The following is a 23,791-nucleotide window of genomic DNA, read 5'->3' on the forward strand; positions in this document are numbered from 1 at the left end:
AGAAATATGAAGGAAGGGAAAATCCTGAAAGTTATAATTGCCAGAGATCTTTCAACATAAAAACTTCTAGAAGGACAAGTAAAAGAAAAAGTGAGGCTACTCTGTAAAGCTCTGATCCAAACACTGGTTTAAAAAAGGAGCCCCTTTCCAACCACAGGGAACTGGACCAGCTGCTGCCAGGGAGTCCAAAAAAGGGCAAAACAAAACGAAAAGGAACATCCTGTATGAGTGTCGTGCAGGACGGAAACCAGACAGAGCGGATGACCATACTGTAGGTTTTTCTGCCCTTTTTATTACCTATCACAGATATTGGTGATTAATGGCAATGGTGAGAGGCCAGATTCAAAAGGATTTATGTGGATTAAAAAAAGAAACTGTGACCTTTTCCTTACCTCTGTGAGAAATTCCAGATGCTCTCCAATATTGCAGTCATAAATAACTTTAAAAAGGCACATCAAAACAAGATCCCCTCAAGAGGAGCACGACCAAACAAGGTTGTTTTAATTGGTGTATCATGACTGACGTTTTTTATGCAAACTTACCCTGAGTATGTTAACAAACGCGTCAAAATCTTCTTCCAAAGGGGCTCCCTCCATTGGTAGTGGTAATCTGTAGTACCTACAATACAACAGATTGTTACCCGGAGTTGAACCTGTGCCTGTGTTGTGTCAATATTGCCCTTGTGTAGGCCATAACACACAGCGCATCAGGTGAAGTAAGAATCAACAGCTGAGTTCCCTCATGCAGTGCTCACAAATCTTACGGGAAACTTCCTTTCAAAATCCCCAAGGGATGATGGGAGAGATCAAAATTAAAATATACACCACCTGCAACTTAAACTATCTATAATAAAACATCCTGCTGCTTTCTTTGGACTGCAAAAAAGTCGCTCTCTTTGGGGAAATATATATCTTCTTGCCCTGGAAATATTGTGTGCAACTCTAGATATCTTAATAAAGCTGATAATGGTGATCTGATTGCAAACAGGATGCTGCAATCTTTAACTTTTTGCCGCCCCTTTTTCTTCAGAAAAAGAAGGGCACCCAGCCTTTGCAAAAACAAGCGGCGCTATTTATAAACTGCCCTGTATATTCTACTGCAGGCAGCCACACACATCTTAACTGACGTGTGAGCGGAGGAGCTAAGGGCCAATAAAGGAACAATGTAAACAACCTGTAGGTCGGCATGGTGAACACGGGCCTCTTATAGAGCTCTTCTGTCACATGGATGTCCTCCTCGCACGTGATGGTGATCTTCTGGGGCTCGTCTTTAAAGTACTCAATGTCGTTGTACACATAGAAAATGTTTTCGTTGAGCTTGGCAAAGTCATGGAGCTGTAAAGGAATGGAGAGGCTGTTTTTAATACTGCTATAAGCTGTTTTGTTGCCCAAAAAAACTTGTGCAAATGTTGAGTATGTAGTTACCTCCTTCCTCATAGTGAGCTCCAGGCTCTCCACCAGCACCTCCTTTTCCAGGCCATGGAGGTTCTCGTGAAGGTTTTCCTTCCTCCTGGGGGTGTACGGCACAAAGTTGTCTTCCTTACGCAGGAAAACCACTGGTTCCTCTCTTACACAGAAGAAAATAATCTCCTGTTTGAAAAAGCACACAACATTAAAGATCAAAATAGCTTTTTTTAAAGTGCGTTTCCGTCTTTCAAATCCACCACTTCCAAAAGCAACTGGAAACAATCAGTGGTCATATGACATGAAGCACATAAATCAGGAGTTAGGGAAGCCTGTCGTATCATTTCTGTCAATTTTAATTAATTACAGTGAGTTGTGTAGCTGCCGTTAGCAGAGAGATTCATTTTCCACTGGTACACATGACCGCAACTTTCTGTTTGCTCACTTCTACAGTTCAGCCACAGGCTCCACTAAGCACTTGACTCCTCAAATATTTACTGACAACACGACTAGAAATAAGGCCAGGCAGAGCGACACAGGCTCCGACTCAGGAGAATTAAGGGCATAAAATCTACCACTCAACAAATTAAAGTAAGCTTGCTGGGCTGTCATTGCGTTTACAAAAGAAAAAACAGTGACCTCGTTTCCTTGCGCCTGGAGCCTCTGAAGAACTTGTTTGAAGCCATTCACGCTGGGCTGACCCATCCCGTACAGCGGGTAGGATCCCTTGACTTGGCGGAAGTTGGGCGCTCCGTAGCTGCCCGTGGTATTGAGGACATCTGCCTTGCTGTACACATCCTGGACCATGAAATACTCCCCCTGGAAAGCAATGCAATTTTCAAGACTCATACACAACCTTTCTCCAGCTTCCACAGCATTTCTATATTCTGCAAAATATGTCAACACTTTAGCGGGTGGATAAATCTGAAAATAATGTTTATGTGTGGAAAATGACTGGCATCCTTTACACCCTTACTTAAGTCTTTACACACACTGAAAACACCCAAACTATTGGAAAGTGGCCAAAATCTATTTCTTTCTTTTTTTGTTGGCAAATACAAAATCTGACACGGCATCTCTGAAAGATGAGTAGGTCACAATCTCTCAAAATATTGACTTTTTCATGAATTGTTAGTGTCAAGTATAAAATAATGATTCCAATTTGCTAACATATGTATTAAGTTAAGTATTTTCAAGTTTGCCATAATCTTATAATACACATCAGTGATGAGTGGGTTTTAGGTCTGCATTTGGATCCTGTTGCAGGTTGGTAAAATGCCCAGATTGGTAAAGCTGTGCTGGCAAATAATCCTATTTTTGAATATTCCATTCACAATCACTTTTGCCACTTTGTGGAAAGAGACGGACTACAAAATTAATACTTACAAATTGCAATACTTTTAATGCAATACTAGCAGGGGAAGTTTGAAAAATGAAAGGGAAAAATAAGCCCTTTGCTTAAATATGCTCTATAGCACAATATTAAGTGAATAGTGATACAGAAAATCTTTGATGTAGATAGTTGATATTTTATTTTTACTGTGTTGTTTTTGCTCCTGCAGCTCCAGTGAGGGGGAAAAACCAGGTTAAAACATTTTAAAAAGAGCAATCACTAAAGACAGCGCATATTTTGATTACAAACAATGTCTCCCTTTCCCCCAATGAAAACTTTACTTAAAAGGGATTTGATATTCATTCAGTTTTTAATCAATCCAGTCAATGCAGACACGGTCCTACCGATGTTACTACTGGCCAACACACTAAATACACATGTTAACAGAAGCGGTGGGCTAACAGTGACAAAACACTTCATGGCTGAACAGCCAGAGCAGAGGTGACAGAGCAGATCAAAGCCCTGATAGCATGGTGACAAAATTCCTCTATCAATGGCTGCCCCTGATCATAAAACAGCGCATGACAATTGTTCTGTGCCACTCTGCAATTTGGACATGTGAATGTTAAAAGAGCAGACGTAAATACAAAGTGAGATGAGTCCACATCTTTGCTTTCAGAAACAGAGTGGAAGAGATTGTCCTTACCTGCACCAGGTAGTGCTCAGGCAAAGCATCTGATATCCGACCCAGCTTGTAGTTGGTCTTGAGGATTTCATCGTGAATCTGGAATTCCTGTCTGCAATTATACCTGTAAAACAGCAAACAACAGCAGGTCTGGATGGTAAAGAGAGGTCAATTTAATTATCAGCTACTATTTGCCAGGCCCGGATTGACAAATGAGATGATAACGGGGGCAAACACTGGGGGATGTCGCCACAGTGATCAAAGACGATTAACACCCAATTGTGACAACGCGGATTCGGGGAGGGACTTACGTGATGACGACAGGTGCGACTTTGTTGGTGATAATGGACTTGGCCTTGTTGTTGTGGATGTTGACTGTCTGAAAGGGGCTCATGCTAAGAGACTGCCTGCTGTCGGCCATCCCGTTGCCATGGACACACTCAAGTGGAGAAACAGGCTGTGGTGCGGCGCTGGCAGTTGTACCCATGCTCCACAAGCAGCTGTGAATGACATCGCAGCGGACTCAGAAACAGGATACTAACACACTCAGACACACTGAAAAAAAACCCGCACACAGAGGCAACACATGCAGTATATTTGGGGAGTGACGACACTTGCATGTCTCTCACTGAATTTATTTAAAGCATTGATATTTTATTAAAAATATGTCAGAATACCTTTATTAGTCCCACAGAGAAGACGGTTACATTGTTAAATCAAATGAAAGAGGTACACTTTTATTAATTAACACGTTTTCAAGTGAAAAACAGTTTTTTCCCCTTTTAAAGTTTGAAACAGTCTGTTCTTGGAATGGCAATGTACATCCATCTCTCAGTCAATTTGGGTAATAGTAATACACTAAATCACTTTCATATCTCTGTAGTCTAAATATGAAGCTACAGCCAGCAGCCAGTTAGCTTCATTTGTAATAAAGAGCAAAAACATAAATTTATGACTTCCACCTTTCTACCGATATTAAAACAATATTGTCAGTGACCTTTTGAGGAGCCAAGGTGCCAGCATAAAGATTTATTTTTATATTTAGACTAGCAAGACTAGCTCTTACCCTGTTTACAGTCCGAGTGAAGCTCAGCTAACTTATTGGTGGCTGTAGCTTTATATTTAACTGTCAGACATGAGTCGTATCAATGTTCTTATCTAAGCCTCAGTAAATGAGAGATAATATTTTATATTGTCCAAATATATTGATCCATTCATGATGGTGAATGAAGGTTTGAAAAATGTGTGAGCACACAGGTACTATCCAGAAGTTGAATCTTAAAGAAATGTAACTACGAGATATTGTTTTCGACAATCAAAACAATCAAACTGGAGCCATGGGATGTTTTTATATCGACAAAGAGTTAAGGTCATGTGATATCACATACATGTTAATTGCGCAATAAAAGAAAAGGAGTCATTTTGTGAGTCTTTTCGGAAATATAGAACGTGCAGACATTAAGCCATTGACCTATGATCCCAATTCAAGGTTTGGTCAGCACTCAAATTACAACCATCATTTAACTCATATCTCAACAACTCCGTTATAGAACCATGGGATTGGATTTGAGTGTGACAGTATTTGTATTTTAATCATACAGCTTGATACCGAGCACTCAGACCCCCACGCGAGCCAGCCACAGACTTCAAGCAATCCTCCTCTCCTCTGAATAAACAGTGAGCTTTGCAGGGAGCTCTGCAGATAAACAAACAAGTCTTCTGACAAGCTAGCAATCAGTAAGTAACACTGCTCCTCAACATCATCTATAACATGTAGCTGTTCAGGAACCTACAGCCCCACAGCAAACACACTGAGAAAGACAAACAAAGAATACACAGGAAAACACAGTATGTCACCCAACACAAACTCACAGATACTGTAACGCTGCCGACCAAAAGCTCAGAATCAATCCGACATCAAAATGTATTTGTTGCGACAGACAGGCTCAAAGCACCTCTGTGAGATCTCCAGCTTTGAATAGAGCGGACTCTCATCGTGCAGAGAGGCTCAGTGGAGAGAAGTGCCGGGTGAGTCACCGCTACTCTCCTCTTTGTTGCGTCTGGAGCTGAGTGGGCAGGTCAACCTTGCACTCCCAGACCTTTTGAATTGCTACAGATTCTCTTCTCTCATCAGAACAGGGGAGACTACAATGTTTTGATTTGCTTGTTACTTTGTCAAGAATGTTTTATTTTAAAAAACAACCTTATAAATAACTGCAGAGTAAAAAAGCCCGGAGTAAAAAGAGGCAGAATCTCTAACCAATTCCCATAAAAGGAACGTTTTCAAGGATACCGTGCTCGCTGAAGCTGCCCAAATCTATTTGAGTCCTCGCCACATACCAGACGCATCTCTTTTTGCCAAAGATTGTGTGACTTCCCGAAAGAAAAACAACACCAAAATTATCTTTCACACCGCCACAATCCATTTCAATTTGCCATCTTACGTGTGAGATGAGGAGCGATCTGTATTCCCAGATCCTTTTCTTCGCTGCTTGTTTTCCGCCATGGTGTGTGAAAAAGAGAGTGTGAGCAGTTGGCATCACATCCAAAAAGTAATCTTTCTCTTTTGAAGCCCTATTGCCCACCCCCAGTCGGTGGGAAACACCCCTTGTGGGAGCTCAAAGTGCCCAGTTGCTTGGCATTTGGCAAAAACTTCAGGAGTTGCAGCTCACAGACAGCGTCCTCCTCGTCCTTCGTCCTATATGATGTTGGGGAATACATTCATGCAGGAGATTCAAGTTTCTACGGAGGGGACCAAAGGAAGTAGTGGTACATCTGGCTGCCAGATGGCTAAAGTTCAGCTCCCTTCCACAGGGACGCAAAGACGACACAGTTGACTCTTGCACTGTACAGTGAGCAGTACAAAGGAATGATCACTATTAATCTGTCAACAGAAAATCTATCTTTTTGTCAATCAAATATACCAAAAATTCACTGTTTACAGCTTCACAAAAGGTTTCCAAAATGTTACCTTCAACCATCAGAACATTGATACACGTTCGTCCACTACTGAGACGCCAAAAGTTAGTTGACCCGCTGCAGAAGGAGAGAGCAAAACTGTTTGAAGAGGGATCGCTTGTCCGTTGCCCTTTCTGAAGTTTCTTCCCCTTTTTCCTCCTTGAAACTGAATTTTGGGTAGCATTTCCTTGTCCAATTAACCAAGAGTCTAATGACAGGGGGTGTTGTATGCTATACAGATTCTAAAGCCCTTTGAACAAAATAATTTGTCATTTTGAACTATTCAAATAAAACTGACCTGATATAAATATATCAAACATGAACAGTTACAGTATGTCATGTTTAGGTATAAAATGAGACATGATAGATACAAGATAAGTTCTGTGTCTCGTTGACTTCTTATTTGTACTGAAAACAGAGCTTACAGTCTGTGCATTCCTTATGTATCCCTCTGTCACTTTAAGGACATTTAATCAGTAGGTTTCCTTTACCGACCACCACAGACATGCATGGTAATATGCATGCTCATGTGGCTCAGTCGAAGGTCTATAAACACTCAAACTGATTCTCCCATTCTCCTCATCCCCTCTAGAGCTTCCCATTTCTGAACCCATGTGGGAGTTCTCTTTGTAAAAGAGAGATACACAAGGCCGATACATCCTGACAGAAGGTTTTGTATAACAGGCGTCCAAAGAAAATGCAGCACACACAGTAGCTTGCTCACTGACACAGATGTATTAGAAAAAACCCTCCTCTGTCTTACCTTAACAGCCTGTCACCTCTGCTGCGTGGCCATGGCACACACACTCAGATACGGAAGTTTCTGCTTCACACAAGCTCAGCCTGTCAGCAACACTGATTTCAGCATGGGCAGGCGTGCTCTAGTGAGCGGGCGGGCAGGCAGCCGGGGCGGAGGCCTGAGTAGAAATAGCCCTCCGTCATAAACATCCTACTGGAGATCCAATCAAGGCAACTCATCAGAGACGCTGTTTACCCCACATGTCAACAAGAGAAGTGTCGCACTGCATGTGAGGCCAATAAAACGACAAGACGAACTGGACCAAACAAAAACAAGTTGATCTTGAGTTCAACTTAGCTTTTTTCATACAGCCACTCTGTTAACAGCTGGTCGAATCTATTCAAGTGCACTAATATTTAAATTCACTGATTGCACAGGGAAAATAACAACCATGGAAACTGGAACCTCCTGCAAGCCAGCCAGCTTCATTCAGGGCTGCCCCATTTAAATTCTGCCGGTGTCCCAACTTTGCTTTAGAAACGTCTTCAGACAAAAGGGCCTGAGTGCAGACAGGAAAGAGCGTGCAGCTGCAGGATGCATCTGTTGGTGGCCCCGAGGAAGGATGCAGAGAACTCTTCATTCACAAGAGATGCAGGGGTTCAAGGGAGATGGGTATCACTTTGCCCAGGCGATCTTTCAACACATCCTCCCATATCAAGCTGGAGGAGAGATTCACAAGTTTGGCAGCAAGAACCACAAATAAAAGTCCAAATCCAATGCAATTTGCTTGGACACTTTGCTCATCCTATTCAAGGATCCTGGGCATTTCTGGTCTCCACTGTAGCTACTTGTTCAGTCTGCCAATGTTAAAGTCTGAAAGCCTACTGGCTACACAAAACCGCATAAAAAAGTGCAGAATTATATGCATTCAAGATAAGAAACATTAGTTTGTGTTGCTTCGGAAAACTGCCTGTGCAAGAATGTGCAAAAGACTGTTCAGCATTACTCAAGAATCTAATCTAATAAAAAGTTTGGTGTAATCCAATCCTTGTCTAATTCACAACAATGACACAATGTCTCTCAGTTTCTCACTCATCACAGGACACTGAACCACCAAACCATTCAATACAGCCCAGTCACACAAGCCAGTGTGAGTAAGTGTCAGCACACCTTGACAGGAAATGCTTGGTTGTACTCTCTGAAACTTCCTCCCTGCAGCTGTACACATATTCCACCAATGAGGTTAAGGGTTACATGCAGGAGTGATTCCACAGGACATTGCTAGTTCCTGAGCTAAATATCAGTGCTGCGCGGATATGAGCTCAGTTCTTCCTCTGCAGAAAATCTTTTTATTGTTTTCCTTCAACTGTTCCAAAGACCTCATTGTGCATTTGTGTCAACTTAGAGCTCTGATGTTTGTTTTTTCTTTCCAAAATAAAATCGCCAAACAGCCTGTTCAAAAGGTGATTGTGACAAAAAGGAAGCCATGTGAAGCATTGTTCACGAATGTGATTTCCAAATCTGATCAAACTAACCACAAATAGCTTTCACACTGAGAGAAAGATAGTCCAGATAAGCAAAGTGCACACATTGACTTGAAAACACTTGATTGAAAACACTTTTTTCTCAAGTAAAAGCAGCTGCTGGGACTGTGAGTGACACAGCAACAAACCATGCTACTGCAGTGAATAGGACTTAAATCACATGAATAACCTTTAGCCTTCTGCATTCTTGCTTTCATCACAGCTTGACATTGAGCTGCTAAAAGTGGCGTGCAAATCTATTTTTAAAACCCTGCCTGTAATTTATTTCTTCCAAGATGGCAATTTTATCCCCCTATGATTTCAAGGCTGAAGTACTGTGGCTTACATTTTTTTGTAACCCCAACATCTTGACCACAATATTCTGTAAGCACCACCCACCGACTGACAGTATTTTTTTTTACAAGTCACTCCCTCAGAGAACCTCTCCCTGGAGAGATTGTACATAGATTTTAGTATATGCTTCTCTCCCCACTCAGACTGAAGTGGTAAACTTCTGTATGCGCAAACACATCTCGATTTACCAGAAGCATTTTCTAAGTCAATGTAGGAAGCCAGAATACTGTCAAACAAGCGCTGGTCCTCTGGTAAAGGAATGCCAGTAAACACTTCAGAGGAGAGACCAGGCATCACATGCCATAAGAATGTAATTCATGTAGCTCTGTGGACATCAAACATGACTACTAATAGGTGGTACTGGTGTGACTAGTGCTAAATGAAAGTTTACCTCTCTGCAAGAGCAAAGTAGCTTTTATATTCCTTGATGGATTTAGATCCTTTTTTTGACACAGTAGCAGTTTACATTTCTGTCCAAGTATGAGCAACCATAAGCCACAAAGAAGTATCACAACTATACCTGACATTCAGCTGATCAGTACCCCATCCAAAAGATGCTCAAGCCTCTGAGGAACACAGTTAAAAGACAGAAAAATAGTGGGTTAAAAATAAACTAAAATAACAGCTCTCTGGCAGGCAGCCTCAGTCAGACATCCCCGCTGGCTTTGCTCTCTCTGATCTGTGAGGCAGTCTATCTCTTCCCGCTGATCACACTACGGCAGGCGGCGGAATCATTAAGGTGTCCATATAGAGCGAGTCAGTGAACGTGTCTTCCAGTAAGGACAGATCCTTGACAGTCTGCAGAGAAGCCACAGGAGGGGGGGACACAGCTCTATGTCTGCGGATGTTTAAAGGGGTGATGGCATGCACACTTGTTTTTTTGTTTTACTTTTTTGTCTGTATCCCCTGCGCATGACAAGCTGTCACGCATGCCAGTATTTGTGTGTGCAACTGTGTGTGTGTGTGTGTGTGTGTGTGTGTGTGTGTGTGTGTGTGTGTGTGTGTGTGTGTGTGTGTGTGTGTGTGTGTGTGTGTGTGTGTGTGTGTGTGTGTGTGTGTGTGTGTGTGTGTGTGTGTGTAAAGAGGATGTGGGGGCGGACCCACAGAGGCTTACTCATCATGCATTTCGCCATCCAATCACTACCGGAGCCTCCTGGCAGCACAATGCCTCCCACACATGGCAGACCTTTTAACAACCGTCTCAAACACATAAATTAAACCTTCACTTATTGAAATTATTACAATCAGCTGCAGCAGTTGACCCTCACTGATGTAATGTAGACCTGCCAGCAGGCTGAAAACCAGTAACAACTCCACACAGATGACATCACGTAAGCCTAATTCACTACGATGCTCTAATTACTTCATTCATTAGCGGTTAACACATGCAATGTTGAAGGCAAACAGGCTTACAGCTGGGCAAACACTTAGATTTAAGCTTGAGGTTCAGCTGCAATGGGCTGTGTGCTCTGTCTCTTGTAGTCGTAACCCTGAGGTCAGACCGTCTCATCATGCAATAAGTGTCCTATTTCATCCTGTGGGTTGCATTAAGCAAGAGCAAAACAAAATGCACAACAATCTGCAACATATCTCACAACACAACTATGAATCAAAACAAGTAAACAAAAAAATCTATCTTATCGTCTGACTGGCTGCCTGTGGGAATATGTTCTTACAAAAGAATGTGCATTCTGTCACATGATAATGTCCAAATGAAGTGCATTTGCAAAAGTGATGAGTGGTTTTTGAGATATGGATTTAAAATCTACAGCTGCCACACCTGTTCCTTCCTTCCTGCTGCAGAAGGGCAGACAGATTCTCTGATGTTCTTGCAAAACGATGAATGTGAAACAAACCCCTCCCATGGCCCACAAACGGCAGAACATGAATGAATCAATCCGGAAAATGAGCAATCTTAAACACACCCTTTGTAGTGGGATTTTTTGAGATCAAAATCAAATATCAAGAGACAAGAAGCAGTCTAGTAGATGTCACAAAAATATTTAGAATTAAATTAAATAAAGCTCCAAAGTGACACATCATCTTACTCAGGCAGGTTAAACCCCATTATTTCCGTCCATTTATTTATTAGATGGCGATAAAGCAGATTTGCAGGAAAAGGATGTTCTGTAATAGATAAAGAAACACTTCCTCTCTGCCCAATGTCTCTGCTTAAATGGAAAAAAAGAGCATACGGCTAATATCACCTGTCTTATCTTAATCCTTTCTCAGGTCTGGTGTCTGTCTCATCCCCAAAAAAGCCAATTTGCTAAAAGCCTTAATAGTAACAGGAAGGATGGATATAGAAGATGAACATATTTCATCTCAGCTGAAGTTCAGCTGCTAGCAGTAGTATGAAAATCATAGTTACATTATGATTATTTTGAATGTTATTTTCGATTATATCTATATTTTCTTAAAGTATAGGGACAAGTTTAAGTACACCACCATCCCTAATGCTCCTGGGAAGATGAACTTTTCATCCAGTCACCCAAAGAAACACAATTTGGGGGATATTACACATCCACTTGTGTCCAGCAACCAAATATGACACCTTGTGGTAGAAGTTTTCCATTGCACTCTGGCGTGAAAACAAGATTGCTCCTGTCACAGATGTGAGCCCTCACATGTATCTTATGAAAACTATTTCAATTCTAAACAGGTGTTTGACAGTTTAGACTCTTTAAACCTGAATGCGACTTACATATATTCTGATTAAATATTACAAATCTGACTTGACCTCCGCTTTCACTTTATTATTCCCAACCAATATAACCACTTCCCATCAATAGTTGTATAAAAGATAATAAGTCACACTAGAGTTAGGCTCTAAGTTAAGCCTCTTATCATTAAGCCAAAAATGAATAGCTCAATCATTTATGATCCAGGTGTCCATTCATCGACAAGTGTCATGCTCTCGCGCTTGATTAATTGTGATGTTCACGGGTTGATCTGCACTCTGGATTGGCAAGAACCAGTTTCTGTCTTCCCCCAGGATGTGAGGTAAGGTGATATGAACAGAGGAGATTCCAGCTGCACAGGCTAAATCAAACGACAGCTGGGAATACAATACATCAAAGAAGATACTGTTTTGTTTAACTCTGCAGTGGACTTTTAATGTTGCACATAACACCTAATGGGAGGCTGCTTGGCACATTTTATGAATGTTTATCAATTCTATAGACATTACTTTTGCACTGATCGAATACATTCAAAGAAAAATATTAAGTTTTTGCATTGCATTCACACAAAAAAAAAAATCACACTCAAAGTGCTTTTTATATTCCCACTTGGATAAATAAACATCCATCTTACCTTATCTTATCTTATCTCTTTCTGCCAATGAGCTGATAATAACATATCTGGCTATTATATAGTATATTTTGAGCATTTAAGATCATGTTTGGGAACAACATGCATAGCAAAATGTTATACATGTGGGAAAGTTGTTGTTTTGGCAGTTTTATATAAAGTTGCCATGAAATTCCTTATTATTAGTGGTAAATCTATAGCTTGCACTTGGTTTGAATGATTTTTAAATAACAAAGGTAGAGTAGGTAGGCCTATGTGGTGCATACCCACACTTTTTAAATATCACATTTGTGAGGAAATGTGTGTTTTAAAATAAATAAAAAACATATCTGCACATTTATCTTTAAAAAAAGTATGTGTTTTGTTGTTGCCTGATATAAGCTACAAACTGAAGGTTTTAGATTATCCAAATTCGTATCATTGATCAACTTCCCAGGAACAAATCATTTGCAAGATGCAGAGCACAATACAGTGCAGGCATGGAGAGTGGGGGCTGCCAAGCACATGTATGCCCCATCAACCACACAAACACTTCTGAAGATACTCTTCGCTTAGCTTAGTGCTCAGCTGCAAATATTCACAAAATCTTACACAATAAGCAAAGATGTAAACAAACCGTGAGAGTCTTAGCATGCGCAAATGTAAAATAATGTTAATGAATGTTAACTTTTCGTCTGCCGTGGCTCTTGCAACAAGCCGTAAACGTTTAAACTACTCACCATTTCAGCACACGGTGGTTAAAAAAAATGCGTCTGGCATTCAAGATAACATGTTTTCAGTATTTGTCCGGGGTTGATGAAGTTACCGAGCTGCACGGCTCTGTGTTTATACTACTGCAAAAAACAACATCCATTGATTTTTTTCTCTTTTTTTCTCTCCTTTCTCGGGAAATTTACGAGGAAAAGGATTTCGCTATGTGGATAAAAGACGGGACAGCGCATGCGCATTCTGCGGCCATACTCGATGCTTTGATAGTCTCATGTACCAAAATATTTCACTCCCAAAACCTAGAAAATGAACTAAGAAAGACCTTCTGCAAGACTTTAATGTACACAAATGAAATAACAAATACATTTAAAAAGACTGGTATTTATTTTCCTTTGATAAAAAACAAAGAGAGGTGGTTTTAAGTGGTAGTTGAGGGTAAATACAGGAAGCTAAACATATAGTTTAATCTTATTATGCAAAATAACAAGGATGTATTTATATAACAAGGAAGTTATTATTATGGTGTGTTGCACTTTCATATGATTATTCATACAAAAAGCAAGGTATGGTCACTAAAATTCCTTATTGGCCATTTGCCTACACTTTAAATCGAGATGGGAGAAGTACTCAGATCTTGAACTTAAGTTAAAGTAGAAGTACCAGAGTGTAAGAATACTCAGTTCCAAATAAAAGTCAAAATGTTACTCAAGTAAAATTACAAAGTATTAACATCAATACATACATAAAGTACTAAAAGTATTCATTCTAGAGATTGGTCCATTTCAGAATAATATGATATGTCTTGATTGTAATTATTGATGCATTAATGCGTTTATTCAAGCTGGTAAAGGTGCAGCTAGTTTGAATTACACTGTATGCTGCAGAGTAGCTTGTGAATTTACTTCAGGTGTATCTAAAGTCTTATTTTAGTTTTGATTATATTTCACATCATTAATCCAAATCATCAAAGTAACTAAAGGTACAAAATAAGTGTAGTGGAGTAAAAGAACATGATTTACATCTGCATTGTTGTGGAGTAGAAGTACGAAGTAGCATGAAATGGAAATATTCAAATAAAGTACAAGTAGCTAAACATTGTATTTAAGTACAGTACTACAGTTAATGTACTTAGTGACTTCCCATTTCTGTTTAAACCAAATATGCACTGTTTCAATATTAGTATACTGTACAGGATTATTAAACCTCTGTGAATTAGAATATGAAAGGGAGAAGTACAGTAAGGTGACATTGTACATTGGCGGTCAAGTCACTCAAAAGTATACACCTTTCCCCCATAGGATTCTTTTGTGTTCATTATAGCTAAGGTGCTGTTTTTTGTTTTATTGTTTTACTTTGTCACAAGGTCATTTTGTGCAATACATGTTATTAGTAATCCTGAAATCTGATTAATGTTCGTGATGTTTCATTAATCTGTGTCTCATAACAGCCCAATCGTTCCCTGGCATATAGTCCATTTCAGACGGTATTCAGTAGACTACATTACACTATTGAAAGCCTAACAATTAGTGTAAGCCAAATAGCTAAAACAATTAATCCAAGGATGGGGAATCAGGCTGCAGAAGCCCAAATAACATGGCGCAAACAAAGAACCCCTCTCCTTGTAAACACGAACCCAGGCGCCTCATTACCAACAGAATGGATGATGAGCTGTCAGGTAACAAGTCTTGAGGACGCATGTCAATTTCCTTTAATGTTCTCAGCTACTTGTTAAACATGAAAGGGGGTGGGTGAGGGTATATAAGACACCCCTAATCTCCGAGTAGAGGAATTTGTCATTAACCGGCGCAAAACATGCGTTCATTGGGAGCTCTGGCCGTAGCGCTGCACGCATCTCTGCTGGTGCTGCTGGCTCAGGGGATTCCAAAAACCAGAGATGAAGTTCTGTTACGGTCTTTGCAGCGTTTTCCCCTGATGGACAGATCTACCGCGTATCATCTGCCAACCTACATGATGCATCTCTACAGGAATTTCAAGGCCAACTTTTCAAGGCCTTTGGATATTATGGAGCAAGACGCAGCAAAGCAAGCGGACACCGTGAAGAGTGTGATGGCTAAAAGTAAGATTTGGTTAAATATTTTTGCAGAAAAACAGACATAAAATGGATCAAGGAGAATAATAAGATGGTCATGTATAACAAAAATGTTCCTTCGGGTTTTGTATATGTGCTAAGAATCAGATGTTTCTTATATTAAGACGCTCTGGATGTTAGTGTTTTTTGGGTTGTCCTGTCAAAGCTGCGAGCCAGACGACCTCTGATGCTTTCAATCCACATCCCACTCGGGGGGTGAATAACCATGCAGGGATCAGCGTGTGAAAAGGCCGGTTTTCTGTCTAATTCTCAAAGCAAACCTCTTTTTTCTTAAATAGGTGATGTTGATTAGAGATCTCGCCAGACATCCCCCTATACAAATCTCTTGTTAAGTCAAATCAACAACTTCCCTCAGTTCTTTTTTCACACTTGGCTTGATTAGATTAGAGCTCGGGATTTAATGACACAAGCAGCCAACAGAGGACAGCCCTCCCTGCTGCTGAATCTAATTTCACATCGCTGCTAGGTGTTAGAGTTATTACCTATTTGTTTGACTGAGGATATGCAGAAGCCGGGAGAGCCAGGGATGTGTTAAATGATTGGTTTCGGCTCGGTGTTTGGTTTGAATGAATGAATAGCGAGGCTGGTTTGCACTTTTGATCAACAGTCTAGCTAAATTGGCCAATGCACTGGACAATACACAAGTTAAATGTTTAAAATGCTTTAATCTTTTAGATTAATTTGAACCACACCTGTTCATTGACTCACAATGAGCCCCATTACAGATGAGGGCGCAGCACATGTTCTCCTCCAGCAGAACAATGGTTGGATTATTTTTTAAGAAGCAGCTTTGATTTGCTGGATCTCGGTCAATACACGCATTAATCACAAGGTCATTGTACAAGTTATCAAGGGGAATTAAACTCAGCATTTGCTCTTCCCCTTACATCTCTCTTTGCAAAACAAAAGAGGTGGATCATGGGCATAGAAATTGCTTAACATCACGTAATTAATCGCCATATTGCAGTTATTAAAGAAACGGATGCACGATCATTTCGTATTGGCAATAATGTTAATGGAAGTGGTGCAAAATAATTGTATTCAAAACTGGCAGAAAGCAGTTCTGCTTACAATGACTTATATAGCCTAATCAGGGATATTAGTTTCAAAAATGTACTAAAGTGGGAACAATAAAGTAAATGTTATATGATCTAATTTTATATATTACTCTATAAAGATAGCTTGAATACTAAATTAAATACCAATGTTGTCTACCTTGGAATTATCATTATAGGAACATATTTATTCATTTTCTTATATTCAAAATATATGCTGCAGTTTATCTGTTAATTGGTATAAAACAGCCAATTTATGACCAAATATCCTGAGTTTTATAAATACTTAAACTGAATGAGATTATCGCTACCCCTTGATTTAAATATAGCATTTAATAGTTCAAAATGTTCATAATGAAACGCGTTGCTGTTATATTTTGTATCTACAACAGGTGGATTTAGCTCACTGACACATTCATTTGTTTGTTGTCAAATAACAGTGTGATTGTTGTATAATGTCTGCCAATAATAACCGTATGATAATCATGGAAATCTTTTTTTCCTACATCAGGTTTGACATTCAGGAAGAGGCGCTGGGTTGCGACCTTTGACCTTCATGCCCTTCTATCTGACAAACAGATTCAGGCGGCAGAGCTGAGGATCCGGCTTCCTCGGCCACATACCTCTAACATCACGGTGGAGGTCTATCACCAGAATGGCCAGGCGTGCCATTCGCACACGAGCTGCCAGGAGCAGCAGCTGGTGGGCTTGCTCTCTGAGTCATCACTGGTCACTTCATCGCAGAGCTGGAAAGTGTTCAACATGACAAAACCTCTCTTGAGCTGGCTCAGGCAAAAATCAGCAGCAGTGAAAATTCGAAACAAAAGAGTGTTGAGAAGAAGAAGAGTGGTAAACACAAAGAGAGGCCTGTCACTTCCTGATCTGCCTGGGTTTGTGGCGAGCCCGAAAAGAGAGCCGGACGTGAGTGACCGGGCCTTGTTGGTCATATTCTCACAAACTGGCTCTGGTGAAAACCAAAAGGCCAAAGCGAGCTTACTTCACACAGCTGAACAATCCAAGTTCTTGTCCCCTGCTGAAATCAAAAGGGCCCACCGGCAAAAGAGGCGCAGGAGCAAGCGGGGCCAGAGAGAACAATCTGTGAGAAGCCTGCAGGCGTCCAAAAGAGGGAGTGAAAAATCTCTCTGTCGCAGAGTGGAAATGCATGTAGACTTTAATCAAATTGGCTGGGGGTCCTGGATCGTCTTTCCTAAACGATATAATGCCTACCGCTGTGAGGGTCCCTGCCCTGGCCCCCTGGGAGAACATCTGAATCCAACAAATCATGCTTACATGCAGGTGAGTGCTTGTGTTACCATGAATATTTCTCATTCATAATCTTAGGCTCAGATTTACATTGGTGTGTACTGCTTGTGTTGACATGTTCCCCCTTTTGGGACATGAAATGGGAGAAACTGGATCACCCCAAAATAGTCTCAACATGCCCTACAGTGTTTGTAAAGAGTACTGATAGATCAAGGGGAACTGGTTTTGCTGTTTGGAAGGTCACATTAACAGTAAATCTAAGTGCAGCTTAAGGCTTTATAATACAAGACAAGAAACAGAACAATACTTACTGATTGGTATTGTCAGTTGTATGTTTAAAAGAGATGATAAAAGTAAAAGATAAAAGTAAATATCTTTATGGAGTCAACTTAATTATTTTGAGACCAGAATAATATATTTAAATGGTGTTTTTTTCTTTTTCCAGAGTTTGCTGAAACATTACCACCCTGACAGAGTCGGATCACCCTGCTGTGCCCCGACCAAAATGAGTCCATTAAGCATGCTGTACTATGAAAATGGAGAAATGCTCCTTCGACACCATGAAGAAATGATAGTGGATGAATGTGGCTGCCAGTGAAAGCTACAACCACCTCTGAACATGACCTGTGAAGCCGAACGGACAATGTCTCAAAACAAAAGAAAACACTTAGCCAGAAGGAAAAAGCTCTTTGATATTTGTCACTGTTATCTGTAAGATTGTAGCCGATCCATGTGCAGATGAGGGATTTTAAATTGTGATGTGAGCTCTGGTTTGTAAGGGGAACATTGACATTTTAGGATGTGCTGAAATAAAAAGCATCCAGCCTTCCAGCTGTGTGCAGATGTTACAATGTAATGTACAATTGTATTTCCCTTATCAATTTCCTCAATGTAAACATGAAATGGAAATGTAGTTAAATATTTCAGCACTGTTTTTATTGTACACTATCATTTGTGTAACTGTAAATTAATGTATATTTATTGTAAATATTAAAGAAATTGTATTTATTTACATTTTGCAAATGAATTATGTGTTTTGTTCTGTTTTATCATTGTACTATCCACTTCTTTTTAATATTAACAAATCATCATCAAATATTTTTTATATCAAGTATTTCCTTTAGGCTCATGTTGGTTTGCTTTTTTCACACTTGCTTCATTTGTTAAGTGAAGAAAGAGGTTTCGTAGAAAGATATATATTTCTTACGTAGTGGGAAAATAAATCAAGCTTTAGTGTATGATACCTACTCTAAAAGCACAACTTTTTCAGAGAGCCTGTCATTAATTTTTGTGATACAAAAGAATGAGGTTGATATTTCTAGAATAAGGCTTTTTCAGTCATCCACAGCGAGTCATAGCCATGCCAAATACCACATTGTATAGGAGAAGAATTTCCAGCAAATACTGTAAAGTGGATGTAACTGGTTAGTATGTGAAAGCATTCACCCTAAGCCAATGAGCACATTGTATTCAAATCCTTTGGAAACACACTGACTTACCAGGAATTTGCCAGTCATGATGACAACAACAGTGGTCAAACCTGGGAATAGTTGACCTGGATTCAGAGGTAAGACAACATTTAACTTTCTAATCGCAGGGGTTATCTCTAATTAGGAAAATCTTAATTCAGTTTGAATAAATTCACGTAATATATAAAAGGCCCAGCCTAAATGCTAAATATTCGGATAAAAAAAAGAAGGATTAGATATATAACTTTTCAATTAAGTGACAACAATTTACAATATGGCAATATTGGCCAACTGAAAAAAGTGAAAATGACTTATAACAGGTATTATCCTAATTCATAATTGGTGGAAATACTAATCTTGAACTTTGTTTATGTTAAACTAGCAATACCACATACACTAACAATGTAACCAAATATAAATCATTTTACATTATTTATTATTACAGCCTAACTGTTGATGCATTACTATGTAGCTACCATGTCTCACTGTTGTGGTAATAGTGGCTTATTATTTGTTCAATAATGTCTACTGCTAGGTTTTACTGAGGGATCCAAAAGTTATTATCTTGATCGGAATCGGTTAAGTAGCAGGTAACTAAAGTTTAAATGAAATCTACTAGAAACAATGTGTCTTACAAAGTTTGACTTGACTTTCATTGTAGGAGTACGGTATAAGTAGGCCTAGGCTACAAACAGAAACTGGAAATGATCAAGTAGACTACTTTAAAAATAAATCCAATGTAAAGAACGTAAAACAATGTGGGCTAATTTGTTAATCTCCACGACTGCAATTGAGTAAAGTTTATTGCTTTTATTCATTGCTTATTGTGTCCCTTAACATCAGCACAGTCACGCCTCAGCTGTCTGCACCTTATAAGAGCAGCACTGACGCTCGTGAAAAAGTATTTCCTTGCCGGCTGTTTGCTAGTAGCCTAGCACATTCTTTGCTTGACGTGAAGGCAAAACAATAAAGATTTTTACAAAGCGTGTTTAACGTCACTATATCAAGTGTGGCTGGTCTTAGTTTTCCAGTGTATAGCGATACATCCAGGTGAATTTCCCTGTCCAGGGCTAAAAATACACACTCACCAAATTAGACTGAGGGTTAGCTGCTGTGGCTAACGCTAACCAGCTGAGGCAGCTGCCAGGCTCAGTAACAGTAGCTTCTAGTCTGGGTAAGTGGCTTCTTCCTGGTGTGGCTTTAATGAACAACTAATGAAACATAAGCTATGTAATTTATAGCTAACAGATTTGTATTTGCATTAGGCGTAAGACTAAAGCTTACTATGCTTCACGTCACGACTGTTCAGTTTTTACTAGGTCCAGTGCAAATGATTGTGGCATTACCCAGCCACAGCCACACAAACTTAAAGGTTAACTAACGTTACGTCAGATGAAGACAATTACTTTTTGAAGTATTTCTTGTTTGGGAGACTTTGTACTTTCATTACACTTGTATAACTACTGTACTGACCAGTAAGATACAGCTTTATCATTAGATGTCAAAGAGTTCACTTGTTTTTACTTAAATTATGTAGCCTACTTAGGTACACGTTTGAGGTTTACTTGGGTTACATTACTAGTAGTACTTTACTACATTTATCCAACAGCTTTAGTTACACGTACACGAAACTATGATATGATTTATTATCATGCGTTATGGTAGGCCTGCTATAAAGGCATGTTTTGCTTGTTCACTAATGATACTTAATGATAATACTTGTACTTTTGTGCTTTAATTATAGGTGAGTGCAGGAGATTGCCTTGTACCCAAGCATTTTAAAACTGTTGTATAGTTACTTTTACGTTAGTAAAATACGTAAATACTGTCTTTACCTGTTTGAATCAGAACATTTGTTGGAAGTGTAGTCAGCTTACTTCACTTTTTTAAAACCTCAAAAATATATATAAAAAAAGGCTTGTACAATGAAAGGTTCCCTCTCTGAGAATATTATTGTACCTTTAAAGAAAATGTGTTCTCAGAGTAAAGGATTTTAACTTCCTTTCTTTTGTTAAAAAGGGTCTGATTCTCCAGTGATAAATGGACATGATGAAATAGTGCTACATTTTTTATTCTGTCACATATGATGTGAATATCCTACAAACAAAATATTGCTTAATGTAACTGCATGAAGTGGAAAACATTTGTAATGATATACTGTCATTATTAGTTACTGTAATCATAATTTGTCCATCATACATTAAATCTCATGCATAAAAGTATATGTAAGTTTAACGTCGCATGATTTCCTTCAGGAACAGTTACGGCAGAAGAATGGCTGAAGCAGTGGCAAATGTGGCACGGAGGGTTAATGCCCTCGTGGAGGAGGGGAGCGATACATTGGGTAAGACTCCCAATGTTTATATCTCTTTCTCTCACTCTTTCTGTTGGTAAAATGAACTGCTTTGATTCTCAATATTAGTAGATGTTATTTTGAATTTTCACCAGCAGGTGGTAACAGAGGTATAGATTTGTCTGATTAAATGTGTAAATGATAGATTTTTGACCATCCTCCTGTTGTGTTAATGTGTCGTAATCTCACAATCATGTTCTTCTTCTCTGCAGACCTGTCAAACTGCAAGCTCATTTCATTCCCCGATGGTGTGTTCAGGGTGCTGAAGAGCGTCGCAGACAACATCCGCATTATCTCACTGGCTGAGAATGAGATGAAGTCCATTTCCAGCAAGTTCTTTTTAAACTTCCCTCAACTTAGAGGTAATGGACAATACACTACACATATATTATTTATGGACTTAATTTACAAGAAAATATTGTGTTGTTTTCAGGCATGCGGGTGGGGGGACGATTTATGTATTCATCAAGGTTTTATCTTCTTAGATTTTGGATCTATTCACTTCTTCCAGAATTGATTTCTAAAAGTGTTATAGAGATTGCTACTGATAGGCTGCTATCCTACACACCATGTTAAAGTTGTTATCATTGTTGACACCATTTTGCAGTGTTATTTTGTGTACAATAAATAGGCAGCTAGCCTAAACTTACCAATTGTATTTATGTAACAGGACTCATTCTTGAATCCCTAGCAAATGTTTATTTGTCCAAGTTAAGCATGAATAAATGTTGTTGAATCGAAATGTGGAACAACAATTCACCCCCTAGTGTATTGTTGATGTTCACCTCAAAGTTAGTGTCTTCATTTTGTGAAAGGAGATGAGACAAGTAACCCTTCATTTCCTTGTGTTTTGAAATATTTTGCAGAACTTGACCTGCGAGGAAATATTATCACCAAACTGCCTGACGCTGTGTTAGAGGCGGAGCATTTGACCAGCATCAATCTGGCTTATAACAGCTTCTCCATCTTCCCTGATAAGCTTACTGAAATAGCCACACTTGAGAGGATTAACCTGGAGGCAAACAGCATCACAGGTAAAAAATATATTAAAGCAAGGAGATGTTTAATTATTATATGGTTTGAGCTTATGTTTAATCTGTGTTTTTTTGTCCCACAGAAATACCAGTTGAGAAGTTGGCCAACATGCCAGCAATGAAGTGGCTGAACGTTAAGTCAAACCCTTTGGACTCGAACACTCAGTCAGCTCTGCAATCTCTAAACAATGTTGAAACAGAGTCTTAAAATATGTCATAGATCATATTTACAGACTTATGCACTGCATGCTGTGTGCCTTTTAACTTCCTCTGTTGGGTGCTTTGGTTGGCTTGAGAGATGAAAAACATAGTACCTGAAGAAATTGATCTGAAATAGCACAATGTTTGGAGATGGCATCAATCGATCTTTATACACCATTTGTCATGTATTCTTCTGAATCATGACTTATTTATTACTTTTTATAGATTAAAAGGGTTTTTCAATTAAAAAAATATGCACTGAAAACAGAGTGTGATTATTTCTTTTTAATTGATGACAGATTCGTAGCCGAGACTATGTTAGATGTGTTCCCTGACTCAAAGCTCGATTTTATCTAGGGCAGCGATTAATAATCATGTTCAATTTTGATAAATCTGATAGTTGTTTCCTGAAATAAACCATCTTTATTTATGCTTATGTCCGAAAATAGAAATAAAATGCTAAAAGCTGAAGTATTATTAGTTCTGTCCTACCAACAGACCAAAACATAACCCACATACAATGATATAAACAAACCGTCACATTTGTGAAGCTAGTTAGTTTCTCCTTTGCATACATTTGGTAAAATAACAGTGGTAAAAAAACACAATATCTTTATTTCCAATCTACGTAGAAATACTTTATGTTCAACAGAATATTGAAACAGCAGGAACATGCTCTTTCATTCCTGCCCTTTGTCTCCTTGACAAGGATGTATACCTATAAAACAGAACTAAATCATTGAAGAGCCAATACAAATATTCTGACACCATCTGATCAAGTTAGAGGCAGGAGGCAGCAGACTTGATTTAAGGTTAAAGAAAAAGCAGATACAAACAGTGATCAAGCTCCCTATCCATGGGAGAGGCTGCATGGTGACAGAGACTGATCCACAGTATTAAAGTATTTTGCTTAGGCTTTTGAAGAATTCCTTAAATAGCAACTCATCCGATTCTGGATCACCTTTAATCTGATGTTTGGGTTACTGTGTTGAGTGTTTGTGGCACAAAGGACCAAGAAGAGCGAACAAGTATAAAGATATTAGGTGATATAGTTACGAGTAGATAAAAAACAATTAATTAAACTTATTATAATGTAAGGACAGGATGACAGGGTCTTTATGTCTTCTAGCCAAGAGAAATATTTAGCAGGAGGATTACAGCGCCTCTGCGTTGTACTTGTATTGTTCAGGCTGCCCTCTGACTCCCCTGAGCTTTACAGTCATGTAGTTAGTATGGAGGTTTAACATGCATAAAGCAGGAGGCATTTTTTCTGTGAGCTAGATTGTGTGCG

The 23,791-nt window shown here is 39.2% G+C and overlaps 3 protein-coding genes across 10 annotated transcripts in view; 2 read left to right on the plus strand and 1 right to left on the minus strand.

Annotated features, from left to right (window-relative positions):
• The window catches only part of pald1a (phosphatase domain containing paladin 1a), a 48,566-nt gene extending 35,347 nt beyond the window's left edge, over positions 1-13,219 (minus strand). The window contains exons 1-8 of one of the 6 annotated variants that reach the window (XM_063893583.1): positions 13,027-13,163; positions 9,516-9,561; positions 3,733-3,921; positions 3,443-3,545; positions 2,043-2,222; positions 1,425-1,589; positions 1,174-1,334; positions 543-618 (exon numbers count right to left, since the gene is read on the minus strand). In XM_063893583.1, the coding sequence (XP_063749653.1) occupies positions 543-618; positions 1,174-1,334; positions 1,425-1,589; positions 2,043-2,222; positions 3,443-3,545; positions 3,733-3,908 (861 nt within the window). In that variant the 5' untranslated portion in view covers positions 3,909-3,921; positions 9,516-9,561; positions 13,027-13,163. Of the gene's footprint in view, positions 1-542; positions 619-1,173; positions 1,335-1,424; positions 1,590-2,042; positions 2,223-3,442; positions 3,546-3,732; positions 3,922-5,293; positions 5,317-5,865; positions 5,943-7,142; positions 7,297-9,515; positions 9,850-13,026 lie in introns of those variants that run through there. The other 5 variants (XM_063893581.1, XM_063893582.1, XM_063893580.1 and 2 more) reach the window with 5 other exon arrangements.
• A 1,608-nt stretch (positions 13,220-14,827) lies between these two features.
• Positions 14,828-18,213, plus strand: ndr2 (nodal-related 2). The gene is made up of 3 exons (XM_063893894.1): positions 14,828-15,092; positions 16,692-17,476; positions 17,889-18,213. The coding sequence occupies exons 1-3, from the start codon at positions 14,828-14,830 to the stop codon at positions 18,039-18,041; spliced, it is 1,203 nt and encodes a 400-aa protein (XP_063749964.1). The 3' UTR covers positions 18,042-18,213.
• Positions 18,214-18,874: 661 nt separating this feature from the next.
• Positions 18,875-22,971, plus strand: lrrc20 (leucine rich repeat containing 20). 3 transcript variants are annotated; one of them, XM_063892581.1, is made up of 5 exons: positions 18,875-19,010; positions 21,168-21,256; positions 21,478-21,627; positions 22,132-22,299; positions 22,383-22,971. In XM_063892581.1, the coding sequence occupies exons 2-5, from the start codon at positions 21,187-21,189 to the stop codon at positions 22,505-22,507; spliced, it is 513 nt and encodes a 170-aa protein (XP_063748651.1). In that variant the 5' UTR covers positions 18,875-19,010; positions 21,168-21,186; the 3' UTR covers positions 22,508-22,971. The 3 variants fall into 3 exon arrangements, with proteins under 3 accessions (XP_063748651.1, XP_063748652.1, XP_063748650.1); XM_063892582.1 differs by lacking the exon at positions 18,875-19,010 and adding an exon at positions 19,813-20,086 and having other exon boundaries at positions 21,174-21,256; XM_063892580.1 differs by lacking the exon at positions 18,875-19,010 and adding an exon at positions 19,814-20,086.
• Positions 22,972-23,791: the final 820 nt, after the last annotated feature.

This window comes from Eleginops maclovinus, chromosome 10 (genome assembly GCF_036324505.1).
Source record: "Eleginops maclovinus isolate JMC-PN-2008 ecotype Puerto Natales chromosome 10, JC_Emac_rtc_rv5, whole genome shotgun sequence".
In the NCBI taxonomy this organism is placed as follows: domain Eukaryota; kingdom Metazoa; phylum Chordata; class Actinopteri; order Perciformes; family Eleginopidae; genus Eleginops; species Eleginops maclovinus.

Coding starts and splice junctions, on each gene's coding strand:
- ndr2 (XM_063893894.1), top strand. CDS start 14,828: ATGCGTTCATTGGGAGCTCTGGCCGTAGCGCTGCACGCATCTCTGCTG. Junction 15,093..16,691: donor GAAGAGTGTGATGGCTAAAA/GTAAGATTTGGT, acceptor TTCCTACATCAG/GTTTGACATTCAGGAAGAGG. Junction 17,477..17,888: donor CAAATCATGCTTACATGCAG/GTGAGTGCTTGT, acceptor TTCTTTTTCCAG/AGTTTGCTGAAACATTACCA.
- lrrc20 (XM_063892581.1), top strand. CDS start 21,187: ATGGCTGAAGCAGTGGCAAATGTGGCACGGAGGGTTAATGCCCTCGTG. Junction 21,257..21,477: donor GGAGGGGAGCGATACATTGG/GTAAGACTCCCA, acceptor TCTTCTCTGCAG/ACCTGTCAAACTGCAAGCTC. Junction 21,628..22,131: donor AAACTTCCCTCAACTTAGAG/GTAATGGACAAT, acceptor AATATTTTGCAG/AACTTGACCTGCGAGGAAAT.